The 26233-nt window shown below is 38.6% G+C and overlaps 1 protein-coding gene across 3 annotated transcripts in view; it reads right to left on the bottom strand.

The window, feature by feature from the left end:
• LOC126336356 (kinesin-like protein KIF13A) overlaps positions 1 to 26233 on the bottom strand; it is a 1265558-nt gene that overhangs the window by 66425 nt on the left and 1172900 nt on the right. For all 3 annotated transcript variants that reach the window (XM_049999947.1, XM_049999946.1, XM_049999945.1), the window contains exon 28: positions 11690 to 11885. In XM_049999947.1, coding sequence (XP_049855904.1) covers positions 11690 to 11885 — 196 coding nt within the window. The remainder of the gene's footprint in view (positions 1 to 11689; positions 11886 to 26233) is intronic.

The following is a 26233-nucleotide window of genomic DNA, read 5'->3' on the forward strand; positions in this document are numbered from 1 at the left end:
TAACTGCACATTTCACAGAAGTCTATTGAACTCACTTCCAACTGCACTTATTTGTTAATGGTGTTCCTTAATAATAATAAGTTTTAGAGGAACTGTGATTTATACAAAATGATTTCAACATTGACTTTGCCACCTTGTCCAGGGCTTAAAGTGGGGTTCTGTACTCTGTTAGGAATTCTTTCAACAAAGCCCTACCAGTCTTTACTATAATTAATTCCATAGCAAACATATAGTAGGTAACAACAGAAAATGATCTGAAAATCTAAAAACTACATTAAATTAGAAGTACATTCTCCTGTAGAAATCATAAACTATATAAAGGAAGTGAGTCCCTCTTCTGGGCCAGAGAGAGATTGTGCAACGAGTTTATAAAAGAAGTGAAACTGACATATACACTGCAGGCAGTTACCACAATCTACAAATTTCTTTAACATTCCAAGGAAAGTAACTTCATAATGTACCATTCTTTTTTCCTCATTTGTTAGAATGTAACATTATTTCCGAAGGTAACACAAGACTATTTCCTTAATATGCAATGCATTTCCATCTTTCAGCGCAAATCACTGTTGTGACAACAATTTTTTTTTACGGAATCATTATGTGGAATTTAAAATGGTGTCATGCAATTCAAGATGCATTCCATCTGAGGTACCGGGAACAATTCTGAACCTCTGTGACTTTAAACTAGCTACATGTAACATTGAAATCAGAGCAGTGTTATTCAAACTTCATGATTCACAACTACTGGTATACACACCAAGTTATTTAGGGTGACTGGCTCTAATGTATTCAAAATCCAAGTGCAAAAATATAATTGAGAGTTACACTATCACCGTACCTCTTCAATTACATAATTTGATATTTGATACAGCACCATACAGAAAATTTCCTGCAGCTCATCACCTCACATAATGCTGATGCTACATATCTACATAATAAACAAGGTTGCAAGAAGTGCCACTCAGTACTCAATTTTAAACTGACAACTAAAAACCTACAGGGATAAATGAGGTAACAGCTGAATAAAGTATATTTCCTCAATATTCTTTCTTCTCTTTGCCCTTTCTTGCCTGTTCTTCTCTTGTTCTCTCTTGGTTTGCCATTTCATGCTTACTCACAAATGATCGTTATTAATAATTGTTAATCGTCTCAGAAGATGTGACTTTTCATGCTTTCCTGACGGATCTGTTGCAAATACGCTTCTTGGGTTTGCTGTCGTATTGTATTGTGTAACTCGCGCAATATTTCATCGGTGCAACTGCATGACATCATCAGTTGGTGGTAGCTGCGTCTGTCACTGCTGCAAGGTGCGACTGATGATAATCATGCGGCGGTGGCGGAATTTATCATTCCGGAAGCAGGCAATGTGCAATATGCTTTGCCATGCATTCCATTCTAAGCAAACTCAAAGCAGGGATGCAAACGAATATGCAGAGGCTCCCACTGCAACAGCATTCTTGCCCTATTTTGGTGGCATGTCTTCAAGAATAGAAAGAGTCCTCAAAAAGCATGACATCGAGTGTGCTTTTTGGCCACCAGCAAAATTAAGGAGTATATTGTGCTCGGTCAAAGACGACCTTGGCCTTAGGAAATGTGGCGTGTATAAAATCTCATGCCAATGTGGAAAATCTTATATTGGACAGACATGCCGAACTGCACAAGAATGTTGCGTCGAACACCATCATCATACATGCCTGGGGAACCTGTTAAATCAGTGGTAGCGGAGCATTGCCTGGTCACGGGACATTGTATGCTTTCCGAATAGACGGAAATTTTATCCCCAATGTCATCTTTCTGGGACTGTGTTGTTAAGGAGGCCATACATATTGGTACGGAAGACAATCTTATCAACAGGGATGCAGGTTTTCAACTAAGTGCTGCCTGAAATCCAGTACTGGCTGCCATTAAATAAAAGACAGGGAAAACAAGAACTTCTGATACATCAAGTGACGCAACGAACAACTGAGATATAGTTCAGACTTTAACTGCAGGAGCGTCTGGCACACAGTTGCTGCCCATGGCACACACAGATGGAATTTCTGCGGCTCCCAGCAGGGGGCGCCAGGAGCGCTGCTTTCCTCCAACTAGGAGCGTCTTTCCACACACGCATATTGCCTGCTCCTGGCATGATAAATTCTGACGCTGCTCCGCAATTATCATCAGTTGCACCTTGAACCAGTGACAGCAGAGCTACCACCTCCTGATGATATTGAGCAGTTGCATTGATGAAATATTGTGTGAGTTACACAATAGGATCCAGCGGCAAACCTGAGAAGCGTATTTGTCTCAGAAGATGTTAATAGTGCTTAAAATGGTACTGCTGACAGAAATTAGTTCTCAAACAGAAACCAGGTCTAATAATCCAGTAATCAAAATCAATAAACCGGAGAAACATATCACCATGTTTCCAGAAAAGTTATTAGCAAAGGAGTCACAACAGTCGGAGTGTGTAAGGAGAAACCACCAATTTCGTGTGTCAAACAATGGAAAGTCCAGGGTGAAATAACAAAAATATGAAAAGGACAGATCGCTATTCACCCTAAAGAGGAGATTTTGAGCCACAGATAGATACTATGAAAAGACTGCTAAACTAGTCAAGCCATGGAGGAGACAGTTTACAAGAGTCTCATTCAAATAATAGTTGAGTACTGCTTGTCAGTCTGGGACTCTTACCAAATAGAATTGATAGATTACAATGGCAGGTGCTACAAGACAGGCATTGTGCTTCACAATGCACTTAACTGTTAAAATTCTTAGAGTGTACATTACTAGAAGAGGCTTTCTCCTACATATCTGTTATGAAAGAAATACCACCTTACATGGAGGCTTACCAACAATAGTTCATCCTGCACTCCATTCCTTGAGCAATCTAGATGTAAATGAAAATGTGGAAAATGGTTGAGCTACAGTGGTATGGACATTGAAGACTTTTCTTCATCTACCAGTGCACCACTTCATTCAGCAAAATGTTTAAGTGAACCTCCTTGCTTATTCCCCTATTTCAGCATATACGATCAGATCCCAAAAGATAAAGCAAGGGCATATAATGTGTGAAAAGAGGGCAGAAACATGGAGGCACAGAAAATTTTACTACTATAATAGACAACCTATTTCCCTCCACAAAATAAAAGTTTACAGAATGGAGATCTGGTACATAGCATGTAACATCTGTTTTCTTTCATCATGGAAATTTGCCCAATCATCTACACAGGAGAGGCATTAGACACTGCCTAACTTGTTTGTGCAACTCAGCATCAAAAGGTAACTTAAACTGCCACTAATCTTTACCGTTTTTCATTCAACAATACAAAAGAATTGTATATGTTCAGTTGCCATACTATGCTGTTATGATCTGTTATCAGATGTTGTGCTTATAATGACCTCACACAATTTTAATTAATAATCTGTACCACTTAGGTAATAAAGTGCCGGGTGCATGTCACAAATGCCCAAAAAAATCTTCTGAGGATTTCCACATGCCAAGGAAGATAATATATTCCATTGTCTCATTATGTGTCCTAGCTCCAAAAATCTTCCATCACCACCCATTCCTCTATATGCTATTTCCATATGTACAGCTACATACATACTCTGTAAGCCACTGTATGGCACATGGCACAGGGTACCACTACCAGCCATTTCCTTCACTGTTCCATTCGCAAAGCCTCATATGGACCTTCAGATCAAATATACCATTTTATCCATTTCAACCAGAAGAACATTCTGTATAACATTATTTATAAATTCATACATTGCAAAATTTTGTTTTTCATTTATCTATTTCTATGTAATAAGTACATCAAACTGCTTTAAAAGTGAATTCTAACTTAGATTTCTCTCCATGATAACATGGTAAACTAAAATAAGGAAATCGCTGAAATGACTAAGAAGCTGCTAGAATAATTTTAGTCATAGTGTAACTCAAGTAACTGAAACATTACCGACAAGATCATCTACAAATGCAAGACCATTAATGTTTGAATAACACTGTTCTAAACTACACAAAATGCAACTATACAACATCTTCTGTGATCTTAAGTGTAATTATGAACACTGATTTCTTATAACCCAGACAGAGGCTATGGGAGTAACTATCCAAAAACAGCAATAAAACACTGTGCAATGTCAACAGATGACCACAAAATAATTTGTTGATGTTCCTGCTGTGTTCCTGCTATGATACACAACTCATTTTCTCAATTTCTTCAGGATTCAGGAGTAGGATACTACTCTAAAGTCAACACAACACAATGCTTAAAACTCACAAAATCAATGAGTTTCTTATAGCGAAACTTTCTGTGGAAGACTAGGGTTGAATTTATGTGAAACAAATCACTATAACAGGTGAAATGAAATCTACAGTATGCAAATATTTGTTTCATGGGTAAAACACTCTTCCACAATATTTTTTCTTTTATTAAATTGAAGAAAATAATTACGTTGTAATATCAGAAATGACAAACAACAGTATACAGTGCTGATATTGCAACAAGCCACAAAAGACACAAATATTTTGCACTTTTAAGGCCTGGCAGAAATTAGCAAAAACAAAAATGCCAGATTTTCAACTTGGTAAATTATTGCAAAATATAGTCATGAAAAATATCAGAGGAAATTTTACACCCCACAGAATTTTAAAAGGAAAGGTAATGCCATGCAATAAAGCAATAAGATAAACAGTAGTGTCTCAGGAATTCCTAGTCAAACTACAAATACAGCAACAGAAGCTACTTGGTCTATCCTAGAACAAACAGCATTCACGATATTACCCAACTGAGTGGATCATTTATGTCACAATATATAATATAGAGATTATTGTCTTTTCTCTCTGCATATAGCATCTTCTTTTCACAAAGGTATTCAGCCAATGAAATGCACTATCTCTAGACCAAAATAAACATGTATTAAATATTCAATTTCATAAACAAGAAGTAGCATTAGGTTTTCACTATCTAGTCACAGACCAAAATAAGTCACACTCAGTGCAAGTAAAATGTCACAAATGCTGAAGGTCTACTTAAAATTCATAGCAAAACAGAGAACAAGCTCCATTTTACCTGAGAGGATGGAGCCTAGGTTGCAGAACAAAATGAAACAATATGTCAGAGTAAAGATGTTGGCAGCTGGTTTTAAAAATATATCCTACCTTCAGGATGATTATTTTTGTTGGACATGGCAAGTAAAATAACCACTATTTTTCTCATTATTAGGTCACTATTCTTGGGTTCCCTAACAGTACTTGGAAATTAAGAAAGTTACGAAATACACACAAAAAGAAGGAAAATTACATTTAAAGTCAAATTATTATAATTATTTTTGTGCGAGTATTTTCTTATAATGTTAGTGAATGCAAACAAGGAAGAGATTAATACAATATAGATGTCAGCTGTGCAAAAGAAACTAAAGCTATAATTCATATTCACATCTACATGAAATATTAGATTGAAGATGGGAACCCATACAACAGTAAATGTATTTTGTCAACAACCTGTGCAAATTTCTAATGCATATAACTGTGGAATAAATATCTTACTTGTGAAAAATCTGTCATTGTACCAAGAGCAACAGCAGTGCTAGGAGACAGACATAGGCAAAAGAGTTGATATACTGAGCCATAGTTACATTAAAATAGTAAAAGGGAGCACAACCCAAACAGCAGCAAAAAAACAAATAAGTAAATATAATCAAAGCAAGCTGCCACTTACGGGGATCTGTGATCACAAAAACACACACAGGTGAAAATGAGAGAAAATGAAAACATATCTTCCATGTGAAGTACTTATAGGCACAGATAAGCTGTTTATACAATTTGTTTCTTTGACTGTAATATACACCTGTCAGGATATTAGAGGAGAGGCTTTATAGATAGTTTGACGTACAGCAACTGGAGGCTTAACCAGTACAGAATTTCTTTCTGCTAGTGTTATTACTGTTATTTTGATTGTTTTTAATCATAATACACCTGTGGCAGGATCTTATTTACCTTACAAAAATCATATCAAAAATACCAGATTATTCAAACTGTCTATGTACTGTCCTTTCACATAGAAATATAATTTTTGACCACCTTTTCCACTTACTTCCTCTCATTCTGCAATTATGTCTTTTATAATCTCTTGTTCTTCCTTTTTCTGATGTCATTACAATTTCAGCCATCAGACATTCACTGCCGGATAAGGCTTCCTCTACAAGCGCTGGCAGATCGATAGACACACAAACAAACACAAACATACACACAAAATTCAAGCTTTCGCAACCAACGGTTGCTTCGTCAAGAAAGAGGGAAGGAGTGGGAAAGACGAAAGGCTGTGGGTTTTAAGGAAGAGGGTAAGGAGTTATTCCAATCCCGGGAGCGGAAAGACTTACCTTAGGGGGGGAAAACACACACATATACAGACACAAGCAGACACATATAAAGGCAAAGAGTTTGGGCAGAGATGTCAGTCAAGGCGGAAGTGCAGAGGCAAAGTTGTTGTTGAATGACAGGTGAGGTATGAGTGGCGGAAACTTGAAATTAGCAGAGATTGAGGCCTGGTGGATAACGGGAAGAGAGGATATATTGAAGGGCAAGTTCCCATCTCTGGAGTTCGGATAGGTTGGTGTTAGTGGGAAGTATACAGATAACCCAGACGGTGTAACACTGTGCCAAGATGTGCTGGCCGTGCACCAAGGCATGTTTAGCCACAGGGTGATCCTCATTACCAACAAACACTGTCTGCATGTGTCCATTCATGCGAATGGACAGTTTGTTGCTGGTCATTCCCACATAGAAAGCGTCACAGTGTAAGCAGGTCAGTTGGTAAATCACGTGGGTTCTTTCACACGTGGCTCTGCCTTTGATCGTGTACACCTTCCGGGTTACAGGACTGGAGTAGGTGGTGGTGGGAGGGTGCATAGGACAGGTCTTACACCGGGGGCAGTTACAAGGGTAGGAGCCAGAGGGTAGGGAAGGTGGTTTGGGGATTTCATAGGGATGAACCAAGAGGTTACGGAGGTTTGGTGGATGGCGAAAAGACACTCTTGGTGGAGTGGGGAGGATTTCATGAAGGAAGGATCTCATTTCTGGGCAGGATTTGAGGAAGTCGTATCCCTGCTGAAGAGCCACATTCAGAGTCTGATCCAGTCCCGGGAAGTATCCTGTCAGAAGTGGGGCACTTTTGGGGTTCTGCTGTGAGTGGTTCTGGGTTTGAGGGGATGAGGAAGTGGCTCTGGTTATTTGCTTCTTTACCAGGTCAGGAGGGATGAAGCAACCATTGGTTGCGAAAGCCTGAATTTTGTGTGTATGTTTGTGTGTCTATCGATCCGCCAGTGCTTTCGTTTGGTTTGTCACATCATCTTTGTTTTTAAATATATTTTTCCCACGTGGAATGTTTCCACACAAATATGATGTGACTTACCAAACAAAAGCGCTGGCAAGTCGATAGACACACAAACACAAACATACACACAAAATTCAAGCTTTCACAACCAGCGGTTGCTTCTTCAGGAAAGAGCGAAGGAGAGGGAAAGACGAAAGGATGTGGGTTTTTAGGGAGAGGGTAAGGAGTCATTCCAATCCCGGGAGTGGAAAGACTTACCTTAGGGGGAAAAAAGGACAGGTATACACCCGCGCACACACACACACACACACACACACACACACACACACACATATCCATCTGCACATACACAGACACAAGCTTGAAATTACCGCCGCTCATACCTCACCTGTCTTTCAGCAACATCTTTGCCTCTGTACATCCGCCTCGACTGACTCTGCCCAAACTCTTTGCCTTCACAAATGTCTGCTTGTGCCTGTGTATGTGCGGATGGATATGCGTGTGTGTGCGTAAGTGTATACCTGTCCTTTTTTCCCCCTAAGATAAGTCTTTTCGCTCCCGGGATTGGAATGACTCCTTACCCTCTCCCTTAAAACCCACATCCTTTTGTCTTTCCCTCTCCTTCCCTCTTTCCTGAAGAAGCAACCGGTTGCTGGTTGCGAAAGCTTGAATTTTATATATATACACTCCTGGAAATGGAAAAAAGAACACATTGACACCGGTGTGTCAGACCCACCATACTTGCTCTGGACACTGCGAGAGGGCTGTACAAGCAATGATCACACGCACGGCAGAGCGGACACACCAGGAACCGCGGTGTTGGCCGTCGAATGGCGCTAGCTGCGCAGCATTTGTGCACCGCCGCCGTCAGTGTCAGCCAGTTTGCCGTGGCATATGGAGCTCCATCACAGTCTTTAACACTGGTAGCATGCTGCGACAGCGTGGACGTGAACCGTATGTGCAGTTGACGGACTTTGAGCGAGGGCGTATAGTGGGCATGCGGGAGGCCGGGTGGACGTACCGCCGAATTGCTCAACACGTGGGGCGTGAGGTCTCCACAGTACATCGATGTTGTCGCCAGTGGTCGGCAAAAGGTGCACGTGCCCGTCGACCTGGGACCGGACCGCAGCGACGCATGGATGCACGCCAAGACCGTAGGGTCCTACGCAGTGCCGTAGGGGACTGCACCGCCACTTCCCAGAAAATTAGGGACACTGTTGTTCCTGGGGTATCGGCGAGGACCATTCGCAACCGTCTCCATGAAGCTGGGCTACGGTCCCGCACACCGTTAGGCCATCTTCCGCTCACGCCCCAACATCGTGCAGCCCACCTCCAGTGGTGTCGCGACAGGCGTGAATGGAGGGACGAATGGAGACGTGTCGTCTTCAGCGATGAGAGTCGCTTCTGCCTTGGTGCCAATGATGGTCGTATGCGTGTTTGGCGCCGTGCAGGTGAGCGCCAGAATCAGGACTGGATATGACCAAGGCACACAGGGCCAACACCCGGCATCATGGTGTGGGGAGTGATCTCCTACACGGGCCGTACACCTCTGGTGATCGTTGAGGGGACACTGAATAGTGCACGGTACATCCAAACTGTCATCGAACCCATCGTTCTACCATTCCTAGACCGGCAAGGGAACTTGCTGTTCCAACAGGACAATGCACGTCCGCATGTATCCCGTGCCACCCAACGTGCTCTAGAAGGTGTAAGTCAACTACCCTGGCCAGCACGATCTCCGGATCTGTCCCCCATTGAGCATGTTTGCGACTGGATGAAGCGTCGTCTCACGCGGTCTGCACGTCCAGCACGAACGCTGGTCCAACTGAGGCGCCAGGTGGAAATGGCATGGCAAGCCGTTCCACAGGACTACATCCAGCATCTCTACGATCGTCTCCATGGGAGAACAGCAGCCTGCATTTCTGCGAAAGCTGGATATACACTGTACTAGTGCCGACATTGTGCATGCTCTGTTGCCTGTGTCTATGTGCCTGTGGTTCTGTCAGTGTGATCATGTGATGTATCTGACCCCAGGAATGTGTCAATAAAGTTTCCCCTTCCTGGGACAATGAATTCACGGTGTTCTTATTTCAATTTCCAAGAGTGTGTATATATATATATATCAAAGCTGACTAAAGTCACTTGTGAACCTTCCATTTTACTTCAGTGTTTCAGTCTTCTCTTTGAATGCAGCAAAATTTCCTTCATTTATCTACCATCCATTCACTTAGTTACATGTCTAGTCCATTCCAGTTCATCTTCTGTAGTTACAATTCTTTTTTTACACTCCAATCTGTTTACAGTTCCACTTGCCCATTTTCCTGCTTCTCCTTGTACTCCCCAACGTGCATCTACGCATCATTAAGTGAGCAAACCTCCATTTTTAAATGGTTTTCGTATTAAAAGTTCATGCCCAAGGTCATTAAGTTGAAGCTAGTACCCACACTTACTGGTAAACCTTCTGCATTGAATGCACTAGAATCTTGGTTTTGAAAACTCAATACAGCTCTCCAAACCTACACTTAATATTATAATAGTTTATTTTACTGTCCATCCAGTCATTACCATTAAAAAAACTGGTACTATGACTTCATCATCAATGTAGCTTCTACAATTAAAACAAAATGGGTAGCACACATGTTTTAATTTATTAGTAAAGCATATTCAGTGATGATTCTGTAATAGTTTTGACTCTAAAAGCACTCCTCCACCCCCCACCCCCAACCTTCTGTCCTTCCCGCTATCCTCACAAAAGACATAGACATACACACACAAATACAAACATTGAACATACGAACATAGTATTGTCAAAGCAGGAATTTTTTTTTAAAAAAGGATGCACAACACAGCACTGAATTTGAAATGCATACTGACACACTAAAATTTGCAAGAGGTTACCTGTAACTCCATCTTTAGGAATCTGATGTTAAGTGCATACAGAAACCTCACACTTCAAGAAAAATATGGGGTCTGAAATACCAGGATAACTGAGTAATGGATGACCAGTAAAGATTTTCACTTTAAAGTCTAATGAAGATGAAAGAAAGCTACAGTTGTCACAACAATAGGGAAAAGAAACACTAAACACTATAATCAACTCACAGAAAATATCAAATCCTGAAGCAAAACTGCTTACAACTCTATAGTAATTTTATAAACAAAACAGTCTACACCCTGTTTTTGTTTAGCTGTTATGACTGGTTTCTACTGAAGTAGATGACCTTCAGATTTAAAATTGAAATACAGGAGGACTGTTACTGCTGCTAGCATCTGTTGTTGTAGCCTATAGTACTTGAAACAGCAAGAAATTTATATAATCACCAATGCTTATTCTTTACTAGTAAAGTGAAATGTTTCTGAGAAAATGTTTCTTAACTTGCTTAGGAGGTGTAAAGCAGAATAATACTGAACTATATCACTATTTCAATGGGCAGATTATACATTATTTTAAATTATTGTTGATTTTCTGGCTTACTTTAAAACCTTTATTAGAAGTTGTATATCTGAACTAGTGCCGAACAATACTATAGCATCTCATTAAGGACATTGGTTCAGATATGTTACATAACCCATATTCTTTCTTCATTTTCCCTACTTAAAGACACAAAAACTTCCCCATCCTCAACTTCTGTTCCTTTATTCACATCGAATAGTTTCATATTGCTCATCTGGCATTACTTCTGACACATCATTATTTTTATTATTAATCATCGTTGTTCCTGATTATTCTCTTGATCAATACAAATGTTCAAAGAAATCATCAAGCGGTTGGATAATTTTCCCTGTGTTGCTGGCCACAATGGTGTCTGCTTTGTTAACTATAAAATAAGGTGTCTGCCTTACATATGTTTGTATTTTTCTTTCTTCACTTCTGATGTAACTTGTGTAAATAAGCAATTTTTCTCTGTCCATTTATGGTCTGATGAACAGCTTCAGAATGATAGAATTGAAATTGGGAACAAATGACAAATTCTGGAGCCTTGATTTCTGAATAATTCTTAAAATTTGTTATCATGGAAGATATGATTCAGCAACTGAATAGTTCAAATATTACACAGACAAAGAACTTACACAATATAAGCAAAATAGTTAAGTTAGGAACTGCCATAACAGAAAACATTGCAAGATTCTGAATATACCTGGAAAAAATTTGACACCAAATTTGGGAAATAACTGTAATCTTACCATTATCGGTGAATGAAACATATGTCTGTTATATTAAAACATTTTGTGCTCCACTGCTATCTACACAGCTATATAAGATGATTGTCTTACAAAAGGAAAAAAAGAGCACTGTCATTAGCAAATGATATTGTAGGGAAAATAATTAAAACATTTAATTTTATACACGTTGGTTGAAAAATTCTTACCCAGTCCAAATGGTTTTGTTGGTGTTGTTATCATATCGCCATCTGCTGAATTGGCTTTTGCAAAACCAGGAGATGTTGAAGGGCGTCCTCTGCTTTCCCTGTGCATAGAATTGTTCAGATGCTCCAAGTTAAGGTCTGTAACACTCTCAGACCTTGCGACTCCACCCACGTCTGAACTGCTATCGAACCGCATAATCTGAAAAGACGGAAACTAACTAGATCATACAAAAATATCAAATTATTTCATAATATGGACAACCTTACAGCTAGAAAAAACTTTTGTAATTCCACTGATATGCAGCTGTACATGTACAAGGCTTATAGCTCAATAATAAAGAAGATAGTTTTGTACATGTTGGCAGGTGGCAATAACCAAGCAAAAATAAAATTTAAAATAATAAATCTGTGATGTATAATGATGCCTAAAGTACAAAGGTTTATCAGTGACCACATCATATATAAAGAAATGTAGGTAGTTATAGTATATGCCACATGTGTTCAACTTTACCAAAGTTAACAACCTTGCCTTAGAATGGTATCTGAAATTAAGAATTCAAAACACTGCACTACATTTACTACAGTGGGTCCCAGCAGTTTACACTCGCACACACACACACATATCCATCCGCACATACATCGTCATATATATATATATATATATATATATATTAAAAACAAAGATTCCAAGACTTACCAAGCGGGAAAGCGCCGGCAGACAGGCACATGAACAAAACACACAAACACACACACAGAATTACGAGCTTTCGCAACTGGCAGTTGCTTCGTCAGGAAAGAGGGAAGGAGAGGGAAAAATGAAAGGATGTGGGTTTTAAGAGAGAGGGTAAGGAGTCATTCCAATCCCGGGAGCGGAAAGACTTCCCTTAGGGGAAAAAAAGGACAGGTGTACACTCGCACACACACACATATCCATCCGCACATACACAGACACAAGCAGACATATTTAAAGGCAAAGAGTTAAGGGCAGAGATGTCAGTCGAGGCGGAAGTACAGAGGCAAAGAAGTTGTTGAAAGACAGGTGAGGTATGAGCGGCGGCAACTTGAAATTAGCGGAGGTTGAGGCCTGGCGGATATCGAGAAGAGAGGATATACTGAAGGGCGAGTTCCCATCTCCGGAGTTCGGATAGGTTGGTGTTGGTGGGAAGTATCCAGATAACTCGGACGGTGTAACACTGTTCCAAGATGTGCTGGCCGAGCATCAAGGCATGTTTAGCCACAGGGTGATCCTCATTACCAACAAACACTGTCTGCCTGTGTCCATTCATGCGAATGGACAGTTTGTTGCTGGTCATTCCCACATAGAAAGCATCACAGTGCAGGCAGGTCAGTTGGTAAATCACGTGGGTGCTTTCACATGTGGCTCTCCCTTTGATCGTGTACACCTTCCGGGTTACAGGACTGGAGTAGGTGGTGGTGGGAGGGTGCATAGGACAGGTTTTACACCGGGGGCGGTTGCAAGGGTAGGAGCCAGAGGGTAGGGGAGGTGGTTTGGGGATTTCATAGGGATGAACCAAGAGGTTACGAAGGTTAGGTGGACGGCGGAAAGACACTCTTGGTGGAGTGGGGAGGATTTCATGAAGGATGGATCTCATTTCGGGGCAGGATTTTAAGAAGTCGTATCCCTGCTGGAGAGCCACATTCAAGGTCTGATCCAGTCCCGGGAAGTATTCTGTTACAAGTGGGGCACTTTTGGGGTTCTTCTGTGAGAGGTTCTGGGTTTGAGGGGATGAGGAAGTGGCTCTGGTTATCTGCTTCTGTACCAGGTTGGGAGGGTAGTTGTGGGATGCGAAAGCTGTTTTCAGGTTGTTGGTGTAATGGTCGAGGGATTCAGGACTGGAGCAGATTCGTTTGCCACGAAGGCCTAGGCTGTAGGGAAGGGACCGTTGGATATGGAATGGGTGGCAGCTGTCATAATGGAGGTACTGTTGCTTGTTGGTGGGTTTGATGTGGACGGATGTGTGCAGCTGGCCATTGGACAGATGGAGGTCAACATCTAGGAAAGTGGCATGGGATTTGGAGTAGGACCAGGTGAATCTGATGGAACCAAAGGAGTTGAGGTTGGAGAGGAAATTCTGGAGTTGTTCTTCACTGTGAGTCCAGATCATGAAGATGTCATCAATAAATCTGTACCAAACTTTGGGTTGGCAGGCTTGGGTAACCAAGAAGGCTTCCTCTAAGCGACCCATAAATAGGTTGGCATACGAGGGGGCCATCCTGGTACCCATGGCTGTTCCCTTTAATTGTTGGTATGTCTGGCCTTCAAAAGTGAAGAAGTTGTGGGTCAGGATGAAGCTGGCTAAGGTGACGAGGAAAGAGGTATATATATATATATTAAAATGAATGTAAATAGTATCACGTGCACAAAACGTTTTGTTTTGATGTTGCCGACTTTGGTCTGCTTTAGACCATCTTCAGATGTCATACTGAAATATGAACATATAATGGAATTAGAGGGATGTAGTAACATACAAGATACATCAGCAGTAGCTTGCAACAGCTATTTGCTGTCACAACTTTGAAATCAGCTTCTGGCGAAGATTGCATCAGCATCGAGGCATACTAGTGTTGAGTTTGTATCTGTTCTTCGGCGCCATGACCGACCTCATTTGAACTCTTCTGTTAAGAGAGTCAATTTGGAGCTGGAACGGCTGCTCATGTTGGGTGCAAGGTCACACATTGGAGTGGTTGCTGTTGATTCTCTCAGTAGGTGGGATTATACTAGGCATGGCCTTCACCTCAACAGGAAACGGAAGGGTAAATTGGCTGGGGAAATAGCAAGAAAGTTAAAGGGGGGAGGCACTATCATGAGTGGTAAAATACCAGTGGTTATAGGGTTCAGAAAAGACTCTTTTTTAGGGTAGGGAGGACAGAAAGAAATCAAATTTTAAGAGAGGTTAGATCTGAGACAAACATTCAGTTTGAGAAAGAAATCAAAAAACATATTCCAGCTTATTACATCAGCATAAACATCCATTGGTTAAGAATTTTCAACAGTCAGCAGATGTTTTAACTGTACCCAATTTTAACTCAGTCAATGTGAAATGTCAGCTATCTTTATTGCATCAAAATATTCGAGGACTGAGAAATAAAATTAATGACTTAACTAACTGCATAGATGAATTAGAGTTTCAAACCCAGCTGACATAATCTGCCTCTCTGAACATCATGTGACCACTGGTATAGAACTTTTAAGTGTTACAGGGTTTAGGTTAGCATCTCACTTTTGTAGGTCAGAAATGGAGAAAGGAGGAGTTGCCACATTCATCAGGAACTGTCATAAATTTAAGAACATAGACATTCATAAATTTTGCCTAGAACAGCATATGGAAGCATGTGCAACAGAATTAGAATTTCACTAAAAATCTTTCATAATATTAAGTCTATATCGAGCACCTGCAAGTAACTTTAATCTGTTTGTAAACCACCTTGAAGCTGAGCTGGCCCATTTAACAACCAAAAACAAAGAAATAGTGGTTGCTGGTGATTTCAATGTAGATTTCCTTAAAGACTCTCCCAATAGGAACTTATTTGAGTTAGTAACACTATCATTCAACTTAATTCCCACTGTAAAGTTCCCCACTAGGATAGCAACTTGCTCACAAACAGCCATTGATAACATCTTTATAGAAAAGTCCAATGAACAAAATTATATTACAAAACCAATAGTCAGTGGCCTCTCAGACCATGACATGCAGTTCCTTCTGTTAAATGTTAATACTGAACAGGATATAAAATCTGTTAAATCTGAGCTCAAGAGGGTAATCAGTAAGCCAAAAATTGATTATTTTAGGACACTCCTCAGCGACATTCACTGGCCTGATGTTTACAGTGCTCATGGCATGAATGAAAAATATAACACTTTTGCTAATAAATTGATTACCTTATTCGAATACTGCTTTCCCCCAAAACTTACCAAGGTTAGAGCAAAGTCTACAAAGAAGCCATGGATTACTAGAGGAAGAGGAGTATCTTGTAAAACAAAAAGAAACCTCTATCTGTCAATCCGAAACATTTCCAATGTTGATGCTACAGCTCATTACAAGAAATACTGCAAAATATTAAAGACTGTAATACGGATGTCAAAGCAAATATATTACAAGGAAAAGATAGTCATATTAGATAACAAAATAAAGACAATATGAGATATAGTGAAGGAGGAGACTGGTAGAACCAGACATGAAGAGGAACAAATAGCATTAAGAGTAAATGATACATTGGTGACAGATGCTTATAGTGTTGCAGAACTTTTTAACAAACATTTTATAACTGTTACTGAAAAGATGGGGTTGTCAGGTTCGGTAGATGCTGCTATGGAATACCTCAGACCAGACATTTCAAGTAACTTCCATAATATGAATTTCACCCTCACTTGTTGTTGTTGTGGTCTTCAGTCCTGAAACTCATTTGATGCAGCTCTCCATGCTACTCTATCCTGTGCAAGCTTCTTCATCTCCCAGTACCTAGTGCAACCTACATCCTTCTGAATCTGCTTAGTGTAATCATCTCTTGGTCTCCCTCTACGATTTTTACCCTCCACACTGCCCTCCAATACTAAATTGGTGATCCCTTGATGCCTCAGAACATGTCCTACCAACCGATCCCTTCTTCTGGTCAAGTTGTGCCACAAACTCCTCTTCTCCCCAATCCTATTCAATACTTCCTCATTAGTTATGTGATCTACCCATCTAATCTTCAGCATTCTTCTGTAGCACCACATTTCAAAAGCTTCTATTCTCTTCTTGTCCAAACTATTTATCGTCCATGTTTCACTTGCATACATGGCTACACTCCATACAAATACTTTCAGAAATGACTTCCTGACACTTAAATCTATACTCGATGTTAACAAATTTCTCTTCTTCAGAAATGCTTTCCTTGCCATTGCCAGTCTACATTTTATATCCTCTCTACTTCGACCATCATCAGTCATTTTCCTCCTCAAATAGCAAAACTCCTTTACTACTTTAAGTGTCTCATTTCCTAATCTAATTCCCTCAGCAGCACCCGACTTAATTCGACTACATTCCATGATCCTTGTTTTGCTTTTGTTGATGTTCATCTTATATCCTCCTTTCAAGACACTATCCATTCCATCCAACTGCTCTTCCAAGTCCTTTGCTGTCTCTGACAGAATTACGATGTCATCAGCAAACCTCAAAGTTTTAATTTCTTCTCCATGGATTTTAATGCCTACCAAAATTTTTCTTTTGTTTCCTTTACTGCTTGCTCTATATAGAGATTGAATAACATCGGGGAGAGGCTACAACCCTGTCTTACTCCCTTCCCAACAACTGCTTCCCTTTCATGTCTCTCGACTCTTATAACTGCCATCTGGTTTCTGTACAAATTGTAAATAGCCTTTCGCTCCCTGTATTTTACCCCTGCCACCTTTAGAATTTGGAAGAGAGTATTCCAGTCAACATTGCCAAAAGCTTTCTCTAATTCTACGAATGCTAGAAACGTAGGTTTGCCTTTCCTTAATCTTTCTTCTAAGATAAGTCGTAAGGTCAGTAGTGCCTCACGTGTTCCAATATTTCTACGGAATCCAAACTGATCTTCCCCGAGGTCGGCTTCTACTAGTTTTTCCATTCGTCTGTAAAGAATTCGTGTAAGTATTTTGCAGCTGTGGCTTATTAAACTGATTGTTCGGTAATTTTCACATCTGTCAACACCTGCTTTCTTTGGGATTGGAATTATTATATTCTTCTTGAAGTCTGCGGGTATTTTGCCTGTTTCATACATCTTGTTCACCAGATGGTAGAGTTTTGTCAGGACTGGCTCTCCCAAGGCCGTCAGTAGTTCCAATGGAATGTTGTCTACTCCAGGGGCCTTGTTTCGGCTCAGGTCTTTCAGTGCTCTGTCAAACTCTTCACGCAGTATCGTATCTCCCATTTCATCTTCATCCGCATCCTCTTTCCTTTCCATAATATTGTCCTCAAGTACATCGCCCTTGTGTAGACCCTCTATATGCTCCTTCCACCTTTCTGCTTTCCATTCTTTGCTTAGAACTGGGTTTCCATCTGAGCTCTTGATGTTCATACAAGTGGTTCTCTTTTCTCCAAAGGTCTCTCTAATTTTCCTGTAGGCAGTATCTATCTTACCCCTAGTGAGACAAGCTTCTATATCCTTACATTTGTCCTCTAACCATCCCTGATTAGCCATTTTGTACTTCCTGTCGATCTCATTTTTGAGACGATTGTATTCCTTTTTGCCTGCTTCATTTACTGCATTTTTATATTTTCTCCTTTCATCAATTAAATTCAATATTTCTTCTGTTACCCAAGGATTTCTACTATCCCTCGTCTTTTTACCTACTTGATCCTCTGCTGCCTTCACTACTTCATCCCTCAAAGCTAACCATTCTTCTTCTACTGTATTTGTTTCCCCCATTCCTGTCAATTGTTCCCTTACGCTCTCCCTGAAACTCTGTACAACCTCTGGTTCTTTCAGTTTATCCAGGTCATATCTCCTTAAGTTCCCTCCTTTTTGCAGTTTCTTCAGTTTTAATCTACAGGTCATAACCAATAGATTGTGGTCAGAGTCCACATCTGCCCCTGGAAATGTCTTACAATTTAAAACCTGGTTCCTAAATCTCTGTCTTACCATTATATAATCTACCTGATACCTTTTAGTATCTCCAGGGTTCTTCCTTGTATACAACCTTCTTTCATGATTCTTAAACCAAGTATTAGCTATGATTAAGTTGTGCTCTGTGCAAAATTCTACCAGGCGGGTTCCTCTTTCATTTCTTATCCCCAATCCATATTCACCTACTACGTTTCCTTCTCTCCCTTTTCCTACTGCCGAATTCCAGTCACCCATGACTATTAAATTTTTCATCACCCTTTACTATCTGAATAATTTCTTTTATTTCATCATACATTTCTTCAATTTCTTCATCATCTGCAGAGATAGTTGGAATACAAACTTGTACTACTGTAGTAGGTGTGGGCTTCGTATCTATCTTGGCCACAATAATGAGTTCACTATGCTGTTTGTAGTAGCTTAACCGCATTCCTATTTTCCTATTCATTATTAAACCTACTCCTGCATTACCCCTATTTGATTACCCTCACTACCCCAACAGAAATAACGTCCATCATAAAATCTTTAAAATCAAAAACATTTAGTGGGTATGATGAAATATCAACAAAGTTAATTAAAGAATGTGATTCTGAGCTAAGTAACATATTAAGCTATCTGTGTAACTAGTCGTTTATCAGTGGAATATTTCCTGAATGGCTGAAATATGCTGAAGTTAAGCCACTGTTTAAGAAGGGAGATAAAGAAATAGCATCAAATTTCCGTCCAATTTCACTGTTGCCAACATTCTCAAAAAGTTTCGAAAAAGTAATGTACAGTCGGCTTTATAACCATCTTATCTCAAGTAACATACTGTCAAAGTCACAGTTTGAATTTCTAAAAGGTTCTGATATTGAGAAGGCTATCTACACTTACAGTGAAAATGTGCTTAATTCATTAGACAAAAAATTGCAGGCAACTGGTATATTTTGTGATCTGTCAAAGGCATTTGACTGTGTAAATCACAATATCCTTTTAAGTAAATTAGGATATTATAGTGTAACAGAAAATGCTGCAAAATGGTTCAAATCTTATATCTATGCCAGGAAACAAAGGGTGTCATTAGGAAAGAGACATGTATCAAGCTTATCAGGCATCATCCAACTGGGAACTAATTACATGTGAGGTCCCACAAGGTTCCATTTTAAGGCCATTACTTTTTCTTGTGTATATCAATGATCTTTCATCAGTAACATTACCAGATACCAAGTTCGTTTTGTTTGCCGATGATACAAACATTGCAATAAATAGCAAATCAAGTGTAGTCTTAGAAAGATCAGCAAATAAAATATTTGTGGACATTAATCACTGGTTCCTAGCCAATTCTTTGTCACTAAACTTTGAAAAAACACACTACATGCAGTTCAGAACTTGTAAGGATTATCCCACGAGTATAAGTCTAACATATGATGACAAAAAGATAGAAGAAGTGGACAGTGTTAAATTCTTGGGATTACAACTTGATAATAAATTCAACTGGGAGGAGCACACCACAGAACTGCTGAAGCATCTTAACAAATCTCTGTTTGCAATGCAAATTTTGTCAGACATAGGGGATATAAAAATGAAAAAGCTCGCGTACCATGCTTACTTTCATTCCATAATGTCATATGGGATTATTTTTTGGGGTAATTCATCAAGCCAAGCTAAAGTTTTCCGGGCACAAAAACATGCAGTAAGAGTTATATGTCGTGTGAACTCAAGAACATCCTGTAGAAGCCTGTTCAGGGAACTAGGGATACTAACTACTGCTTCCTAATATATTTTATTCCTTAATGAAATTTGTCATTAAAAATATATCACTTTTTCAAACCAACAGCTCAATTCATGGAATCAATACTAGAAATAAGAATAATCTTCACAAGGATTTAAAGTCACTTAGTCTTGTACAAGGAGATGTGCATTTTCAATAACTTGCCAGCAGCCATAAAAAGCTTAACAACCAATGAAATTCAGTTTAAGAGAAGCCTAAACGATTTATTTGTGGCCAACTCCTTCTACTCCATTGATGAATTTCTCAGTAAAACCAACTGATTTGTATACAAGTACAATATAACTTCTGCACAATTTCAGTGCAGTAATGTGTTCATTGTAAATAAGTATTATTGTAGTTGTATTACATGTTTATTACCTTATAAATAAATACAAAACTTTTTTATTTTAAATTCAGTGCATTAGTATTTGTAAAATGACTCTTTCATATAGCGTTCATTAAAAAATGACGATCATTCCACTTGGGACCTGTGGAATGGTACATTAGCTTATTTGTTTTAGTTGTAAACAATTGTCATGTATTGTTGTTCTTCTGACATGTTCCACATCCTGGAGGACCTCCTCACCACAGATCAATTTGAATGAAAGTAAATCTAATCTAATATAAAAAAATGCATATTGTCACCTTCAAGCCACTACCATGGTAAATAATGGTGTCGGTCAACCAGTATTTTCACTGCCACTATGATCTAAGAGCAATATGCAATTACTTGCAAGCATTTCTACATGTCACCCTTCATGCCTCTATGTATTTGACATCCAGCCGCTGTCCCAACTCTGAAATCCTCTTCTGCTGGATGGCGCATATCAATATAACCATCATCTAAGATGGCCTCGAGTGTGGAAGTCGCGAATTTTAACACGAGAAATAGTTATAGTTATGTAGTTAAAAAGAAAACCTATGAAAATTGTAAAGGTGTAATTACAACCCTAAACGAACGAATTTCAAGCCTACAATTCATAGTCAATAATTTAAAAAGGGAAATAGCTGGACTGAAGAAAGTAATCGGCGAAGTACAAACAGTGAAAAATTCGTGTGAGGTGAAACAAGATACACGTGATAAATCATCCGAGTGGATAGGAGTGTCGCAAAAAGTTCAGTCTCAAATCACGAAAACTGTTAAAAGTGTTACTTTCTTAGACAAAAATAAATATGATGTCTTGAGTCATAACGAGTGTACAACTGATTGTGACGTAAAAACCTGCAATTCGGACACCAACAGTAAACTTGGAAACAGTGGTAAGGGTAAAAACCTATCATTAAGGAAAAAGTGTGGTATTCTCTTGCTTGCCGACAGCCACGGCAGAAAGCTATCAAGCATGCTCCGAGAGAAAAATCGAGAAACGGCAGTGACTAGCATAGTGAAACCTGGAGCGGGAACACACCATGTCGTTGACACCGATCTTCAGATGAACACAATACAGGATAATGACTTTATAGTATGTATAGCGGGTTCGAATGACATAGCTAAAAATGAAGCTGATGCCTGCATTAAAATGCTACAGAACTTTCTAGAAGTGAATAAATCTAGGAACACAATAGTAGCCACTGTGCCTCATAGACACGACCTAATCTACAGATCTTATGTTAATAAAGAAATTAGGAAAACTAACATCAAAATTAAGAAACTGTGTGCTGAATATGCAAAGTGTGATGTACTGGACGTAAGTAAACTACATCGAAACCTACACACCAATCACGGAATGCACCTTAATTACAATGGAAAAAATGTTATGTGCGATCACATCAGTAAAATAATTAAAGAAAGACTATTACGAAATAGATCTGTCTAACAGCTTCCTGAAAGACTTACAGGCAAAAATGAGGAAAGCAAATTTGACAAGAACGAAGAAAGCAGGAAAGAGGATACATCAGAAGATCCACAAAGGACTGCAGCAGTTACACCTGTAAGAGTTAATTTAAGATCAAGGCGGAATATACCCAAGAAGGAGGATTTTTTCTATCCCCCTCTGAGAAAACAAAAAACTTAGCATCACCAAACAAGTTAAAGATAGCATCATCAAACAAGTTAAAGATACACCATAAAACTTGCAAAGGACTCCATCAGCAAATTGTAGTAAATAAGGTAAAGTCTGAACCTCCTCAATATATGTGTAAAAAAATTAAACAAAAGAAATCTTGATCTAAAAGTATACATCCATAATGTACAAGGGCTCAAAACCAAACTTAATGAATTAGAAATTTTGTTATTAAGTGCAAGTGAACTGTCAGATACACAGATATTATGTATTAATGAACATTTCATGAGGTATTTTGAAATAGAAAGTGTTGTGATACCAAATTTTAAACTCGTAGGTCACTTCTCAAGAACATCTTACAAAGGTGGAGGTAGTTGCATATTTGTAAAAGACAACATTACTGCTACACCTCTTGATATTTGAAATTCGTATAGTATTGAAAAAGATATAGAACTGTCAGGTATAGAGCTTACAGATCTAAATGTTTATATAATAGCACTTTACAGGTCACCCTCTGGTAACATAGGGACTTTCTACAAAAATCTAGCACCAGTAATAGAAAATCTAAGTAAAAGAAAATCATATAGTGTTCTAATATGTGGTCACTATAATATAGATTTTCTGTCAGAAAACTCTAGCCATCTAAGCATTAAAAATTTTATGAACAGCTACAACCTAGACCTAATGGTTAACACTCCAACCAGGATAACAAATCACAGTACCACTTGTCTGGATCAAGCGGCAAGCAATATAAATTGTACTGTATCCTCTGTCAAACTAGGATTTTCAGACCACAATGCATTAATTATGCAGGTCTGGTTGCAAAATAACAGTCATGAACACAATAAAATCACTGTACAGAGGAGAAACTTCAATAAAACCCACATGCATACTTTCCTCTTTGATACACAAAATGAAATCTGGCAAAATGTATATGAGGCTCAAACAGTAGACAGCAAATATGAAGCATTCTTGGATATTTTCTGTTATTATTTTAATTGCCACTTTCCCTTACAAACAAAATGTAGCAACAAAGATAGTAAACTCTCCAGCTGGATCACTCCAGGAATCATTAGATCATCACAAAGAAAAAGAGAACTTTTTTACATTAGCAAATTCAAACTAGGCAGTAGTGAAGCATTTAAGTCATACTTTACTCTATATGAAAAGATATTAAGGAACGTAGTAAATGCAGCCAAAAAGCTACAGAATGACAAGTGCCTCAAATTGTCATCAAATAAGAGCAAAAGCATGTGGCAACTTATTAATATGAATACTAATAGAGGAAAACAACTACAACGTGATATTAGCTTAAAAATAAATGGAAAATTAGTCTCCAGTGGGAAAGAAACAGCAGAGGAATTCAATAACTACTTTACAGAAACAGTAGAAAACCTGGCTAACTATCTTAAAAATAGCTGTCCCTTACAACTAGAACCAAACTTAGAGACTCTATTTTTAAGACCTACAACTGAAACTGAAATAGAAAAGACACTTCACAGCAGAATTTTAAAAAAATCATCTGCTGGACAAGATCAAATTCCATGCTTCCTCCTTCACAATCGCAGTAACTTTATCAGTAAACCCCTAGCCCATATAATAAACTTCTCATTCCTGAATGGTGCATTTCCTGGTATGCTCAAAATTGCAAAAATTATACCTGTCCACAAAAAAGGAAGCAGAAAGGATCTCAGTAATTATCGACCCATTGCACTGCTTTCAACTTTTAGTAAAGTATTTGAATATATAATGGCCACAAGAATCATGTCCTTTCTAGACAAAGAAAATATCCTGTCACCTGCTCAGTTCGGCTTCCAAAGTAAGAAAGCTACAACTGATGCAATACAAGAATTTGTAGATCATGCACTGGAGCTTGTGGACAGAAAACTCCCAGCCATAGGTGTCTTCCTAGATCTAACAAAAGCCTTCGACATGGTTAATCATAGTATACTTTTGCAAAAAATGCATTCCTATGGAATAAGAGGAAATGCCTATGACTGGTTTAAAAGCTATCTGGAAGATCGACAGCAGTATGTCGAATTAAATGAAACTAAGCTCTCAGGTACAGCTAGCACTGTACATTCCTCCATGCATACCATAAAGCAAGGCGTTCCCCAAGGCTCCGACCTGGGCCCCTTGCTGTTCTTACTTTACATAAATGACCTTCCTCACAGCCTACCAAACACAAAAACCCTTTTGTTTGCTGATGACACCTCTATACTCATATCTGCACCCGAACAAATTCTCCAATCTCATATAGATAGGACCACAGATCAAATAAGTCGATGGCTTCAAAGTAACAGGCTGCTGCTAAATGCAAAAAAGACAATTGGAATAACCTTCCACACGGCCCAAAACAGAAATCCATTACTACCAACTATATCACTGGAAAAAAATAATGTTAATTGAAAATGAAATAAAATTTTTGGGCGTCACTATTACTGAAAAGCTCACATGGAAAAGGCACATTGATGTTACCAGCACAAAACTTAGTAATCATGATTAGATCAATAAGGAATGTCACTAACACAAGTACCCTAATGTACCATGCACTCTTTCACTCTGTACTTAGCTACGGAATCATCTTCTGGGGCCAAAATTCTGAATCAATTAAGATATTCAAACTGCACAAGAAGATAGTCAGAACAATTATGTTCAAAAAACAAAGAGACACTTGTAAACCATTATTTAAGAAACTAAATATTTTGCCCCTCCCATGCCAATACATACTAGAATTATTATTCTTTACCAAAAAAAGTATCAACAAAATTAGCAAAAATATGGATTACCACGATTATGACACAAGATCAAAAACCTCTCTAAGAATACTTACCCACTCAACAAAACTGTACAGTGACGGTGTCAAGTGTATGGGAATAAAATGATATAATCATCTTCCAACTTTTATACAAGAAATCCAAGAAATAAATAAATTCAAACAGACAGTGAAGTCTCTTTTAATAAAAGACTGCTTTTATACTATCCAGGAATATTTGGAATCAAAATTGTCTTAGTGCATGATAATGTATCAAAGCTGAATGTTGTTAAGTCAATTTTGTCACATCATGTAACAATTCTCTGTAAAGCCGTAACTTTAAGTAACATAATTTTGTAAGTAATGTAAAATAATCATTCTTCTGTGTTCTTGTTTACTGTTTTAGACTCCTGTAAACTGTATATTTGTATTGTCTTATCCCATATCAGTTGTACAAGCCATTGTACTGATTTGATCTATGGGACAAATAATAAATAAATAAATAAATAAATAAATCTCCATGGGAACCACTAGTGTCGCCTAACTACCATCATTGCTGCCATGCAGTCTATGAGTTCATGATAAATCTCCACAGATGACTATCGGTATTCTCACAACCAATTATGACTGGTTATCTCTTTTACACATATTTTTTATCACAGATAGATGAAATGCTGTTTATAGCAGTTACTTTCTATAATGTAAGGCACCCATTTCTTCATTTGTTATTAGCTTTAGTGTAACCATTCCATATATATTGTACTGAAACACCTGTTTTACAATCTGTATGCCTAATTGGCTATCACTGATGTGGTTTGGTATGCAGTGGGCGGAGCATCACATATTTAAGCAACAGCCGCATTGCTCTCCTTAGCGGTTAGCATTCATGGAGTCTTAACACCTGCTCTGTTCACTGTCACAACCTATCATCATGAGCATAATTTCTTCTTTTATTATTTGTTATGTAAGATTTATTTTATATATTACTACATCCCTCTAATTCTATTGTATGTTCATATTTCGCTACGAGGTCTGAAGATGGTCTAAAACAGGCGGACACCAGTAATCTCAGAAAAAAAAAAGTTTCTTGTGGTTGAGACTGTTTACATTCATTTGAAAATAATAAAAAAAATGTTGTTCTCAGAGAGAAATGTTCACAAAAATTACTAAAATCATTATATACATGGGTTCTAAACTGCATACCTTGGAGCTATGAGCTATTTCATACTGTGAAACAAATCTCTTTCTTCTGCAAGCTCTTCGTTTTCCATGTTTTGAGAATTGGTAGTAAGAACAAGAAAAAAATATCCAGTAAACATGCACTCTCAAGTGCATATCTTAAAAGATATGAGTGCTTGTTCATCTTCACTATTGATAAACACATCTCTCCTACTGAACAAGTGCTAATAGATCTTAAGGTACACATTTTAGAGTCC

Source organism: Schistocerca gregaria, chromosome 2 (assembly GCF_023897955.1).
Source record: "Schistocerca gregaria isolate iqSchGreg1 chromosome 2, iqSchGreg1.2, whole genome shotgun sequence".
NCBI lineage: Eukaryota > Metazoa > Arthropoda > Insecta > Orthoptera > Acrididae > Schistocerca > Schistocerca gregaria.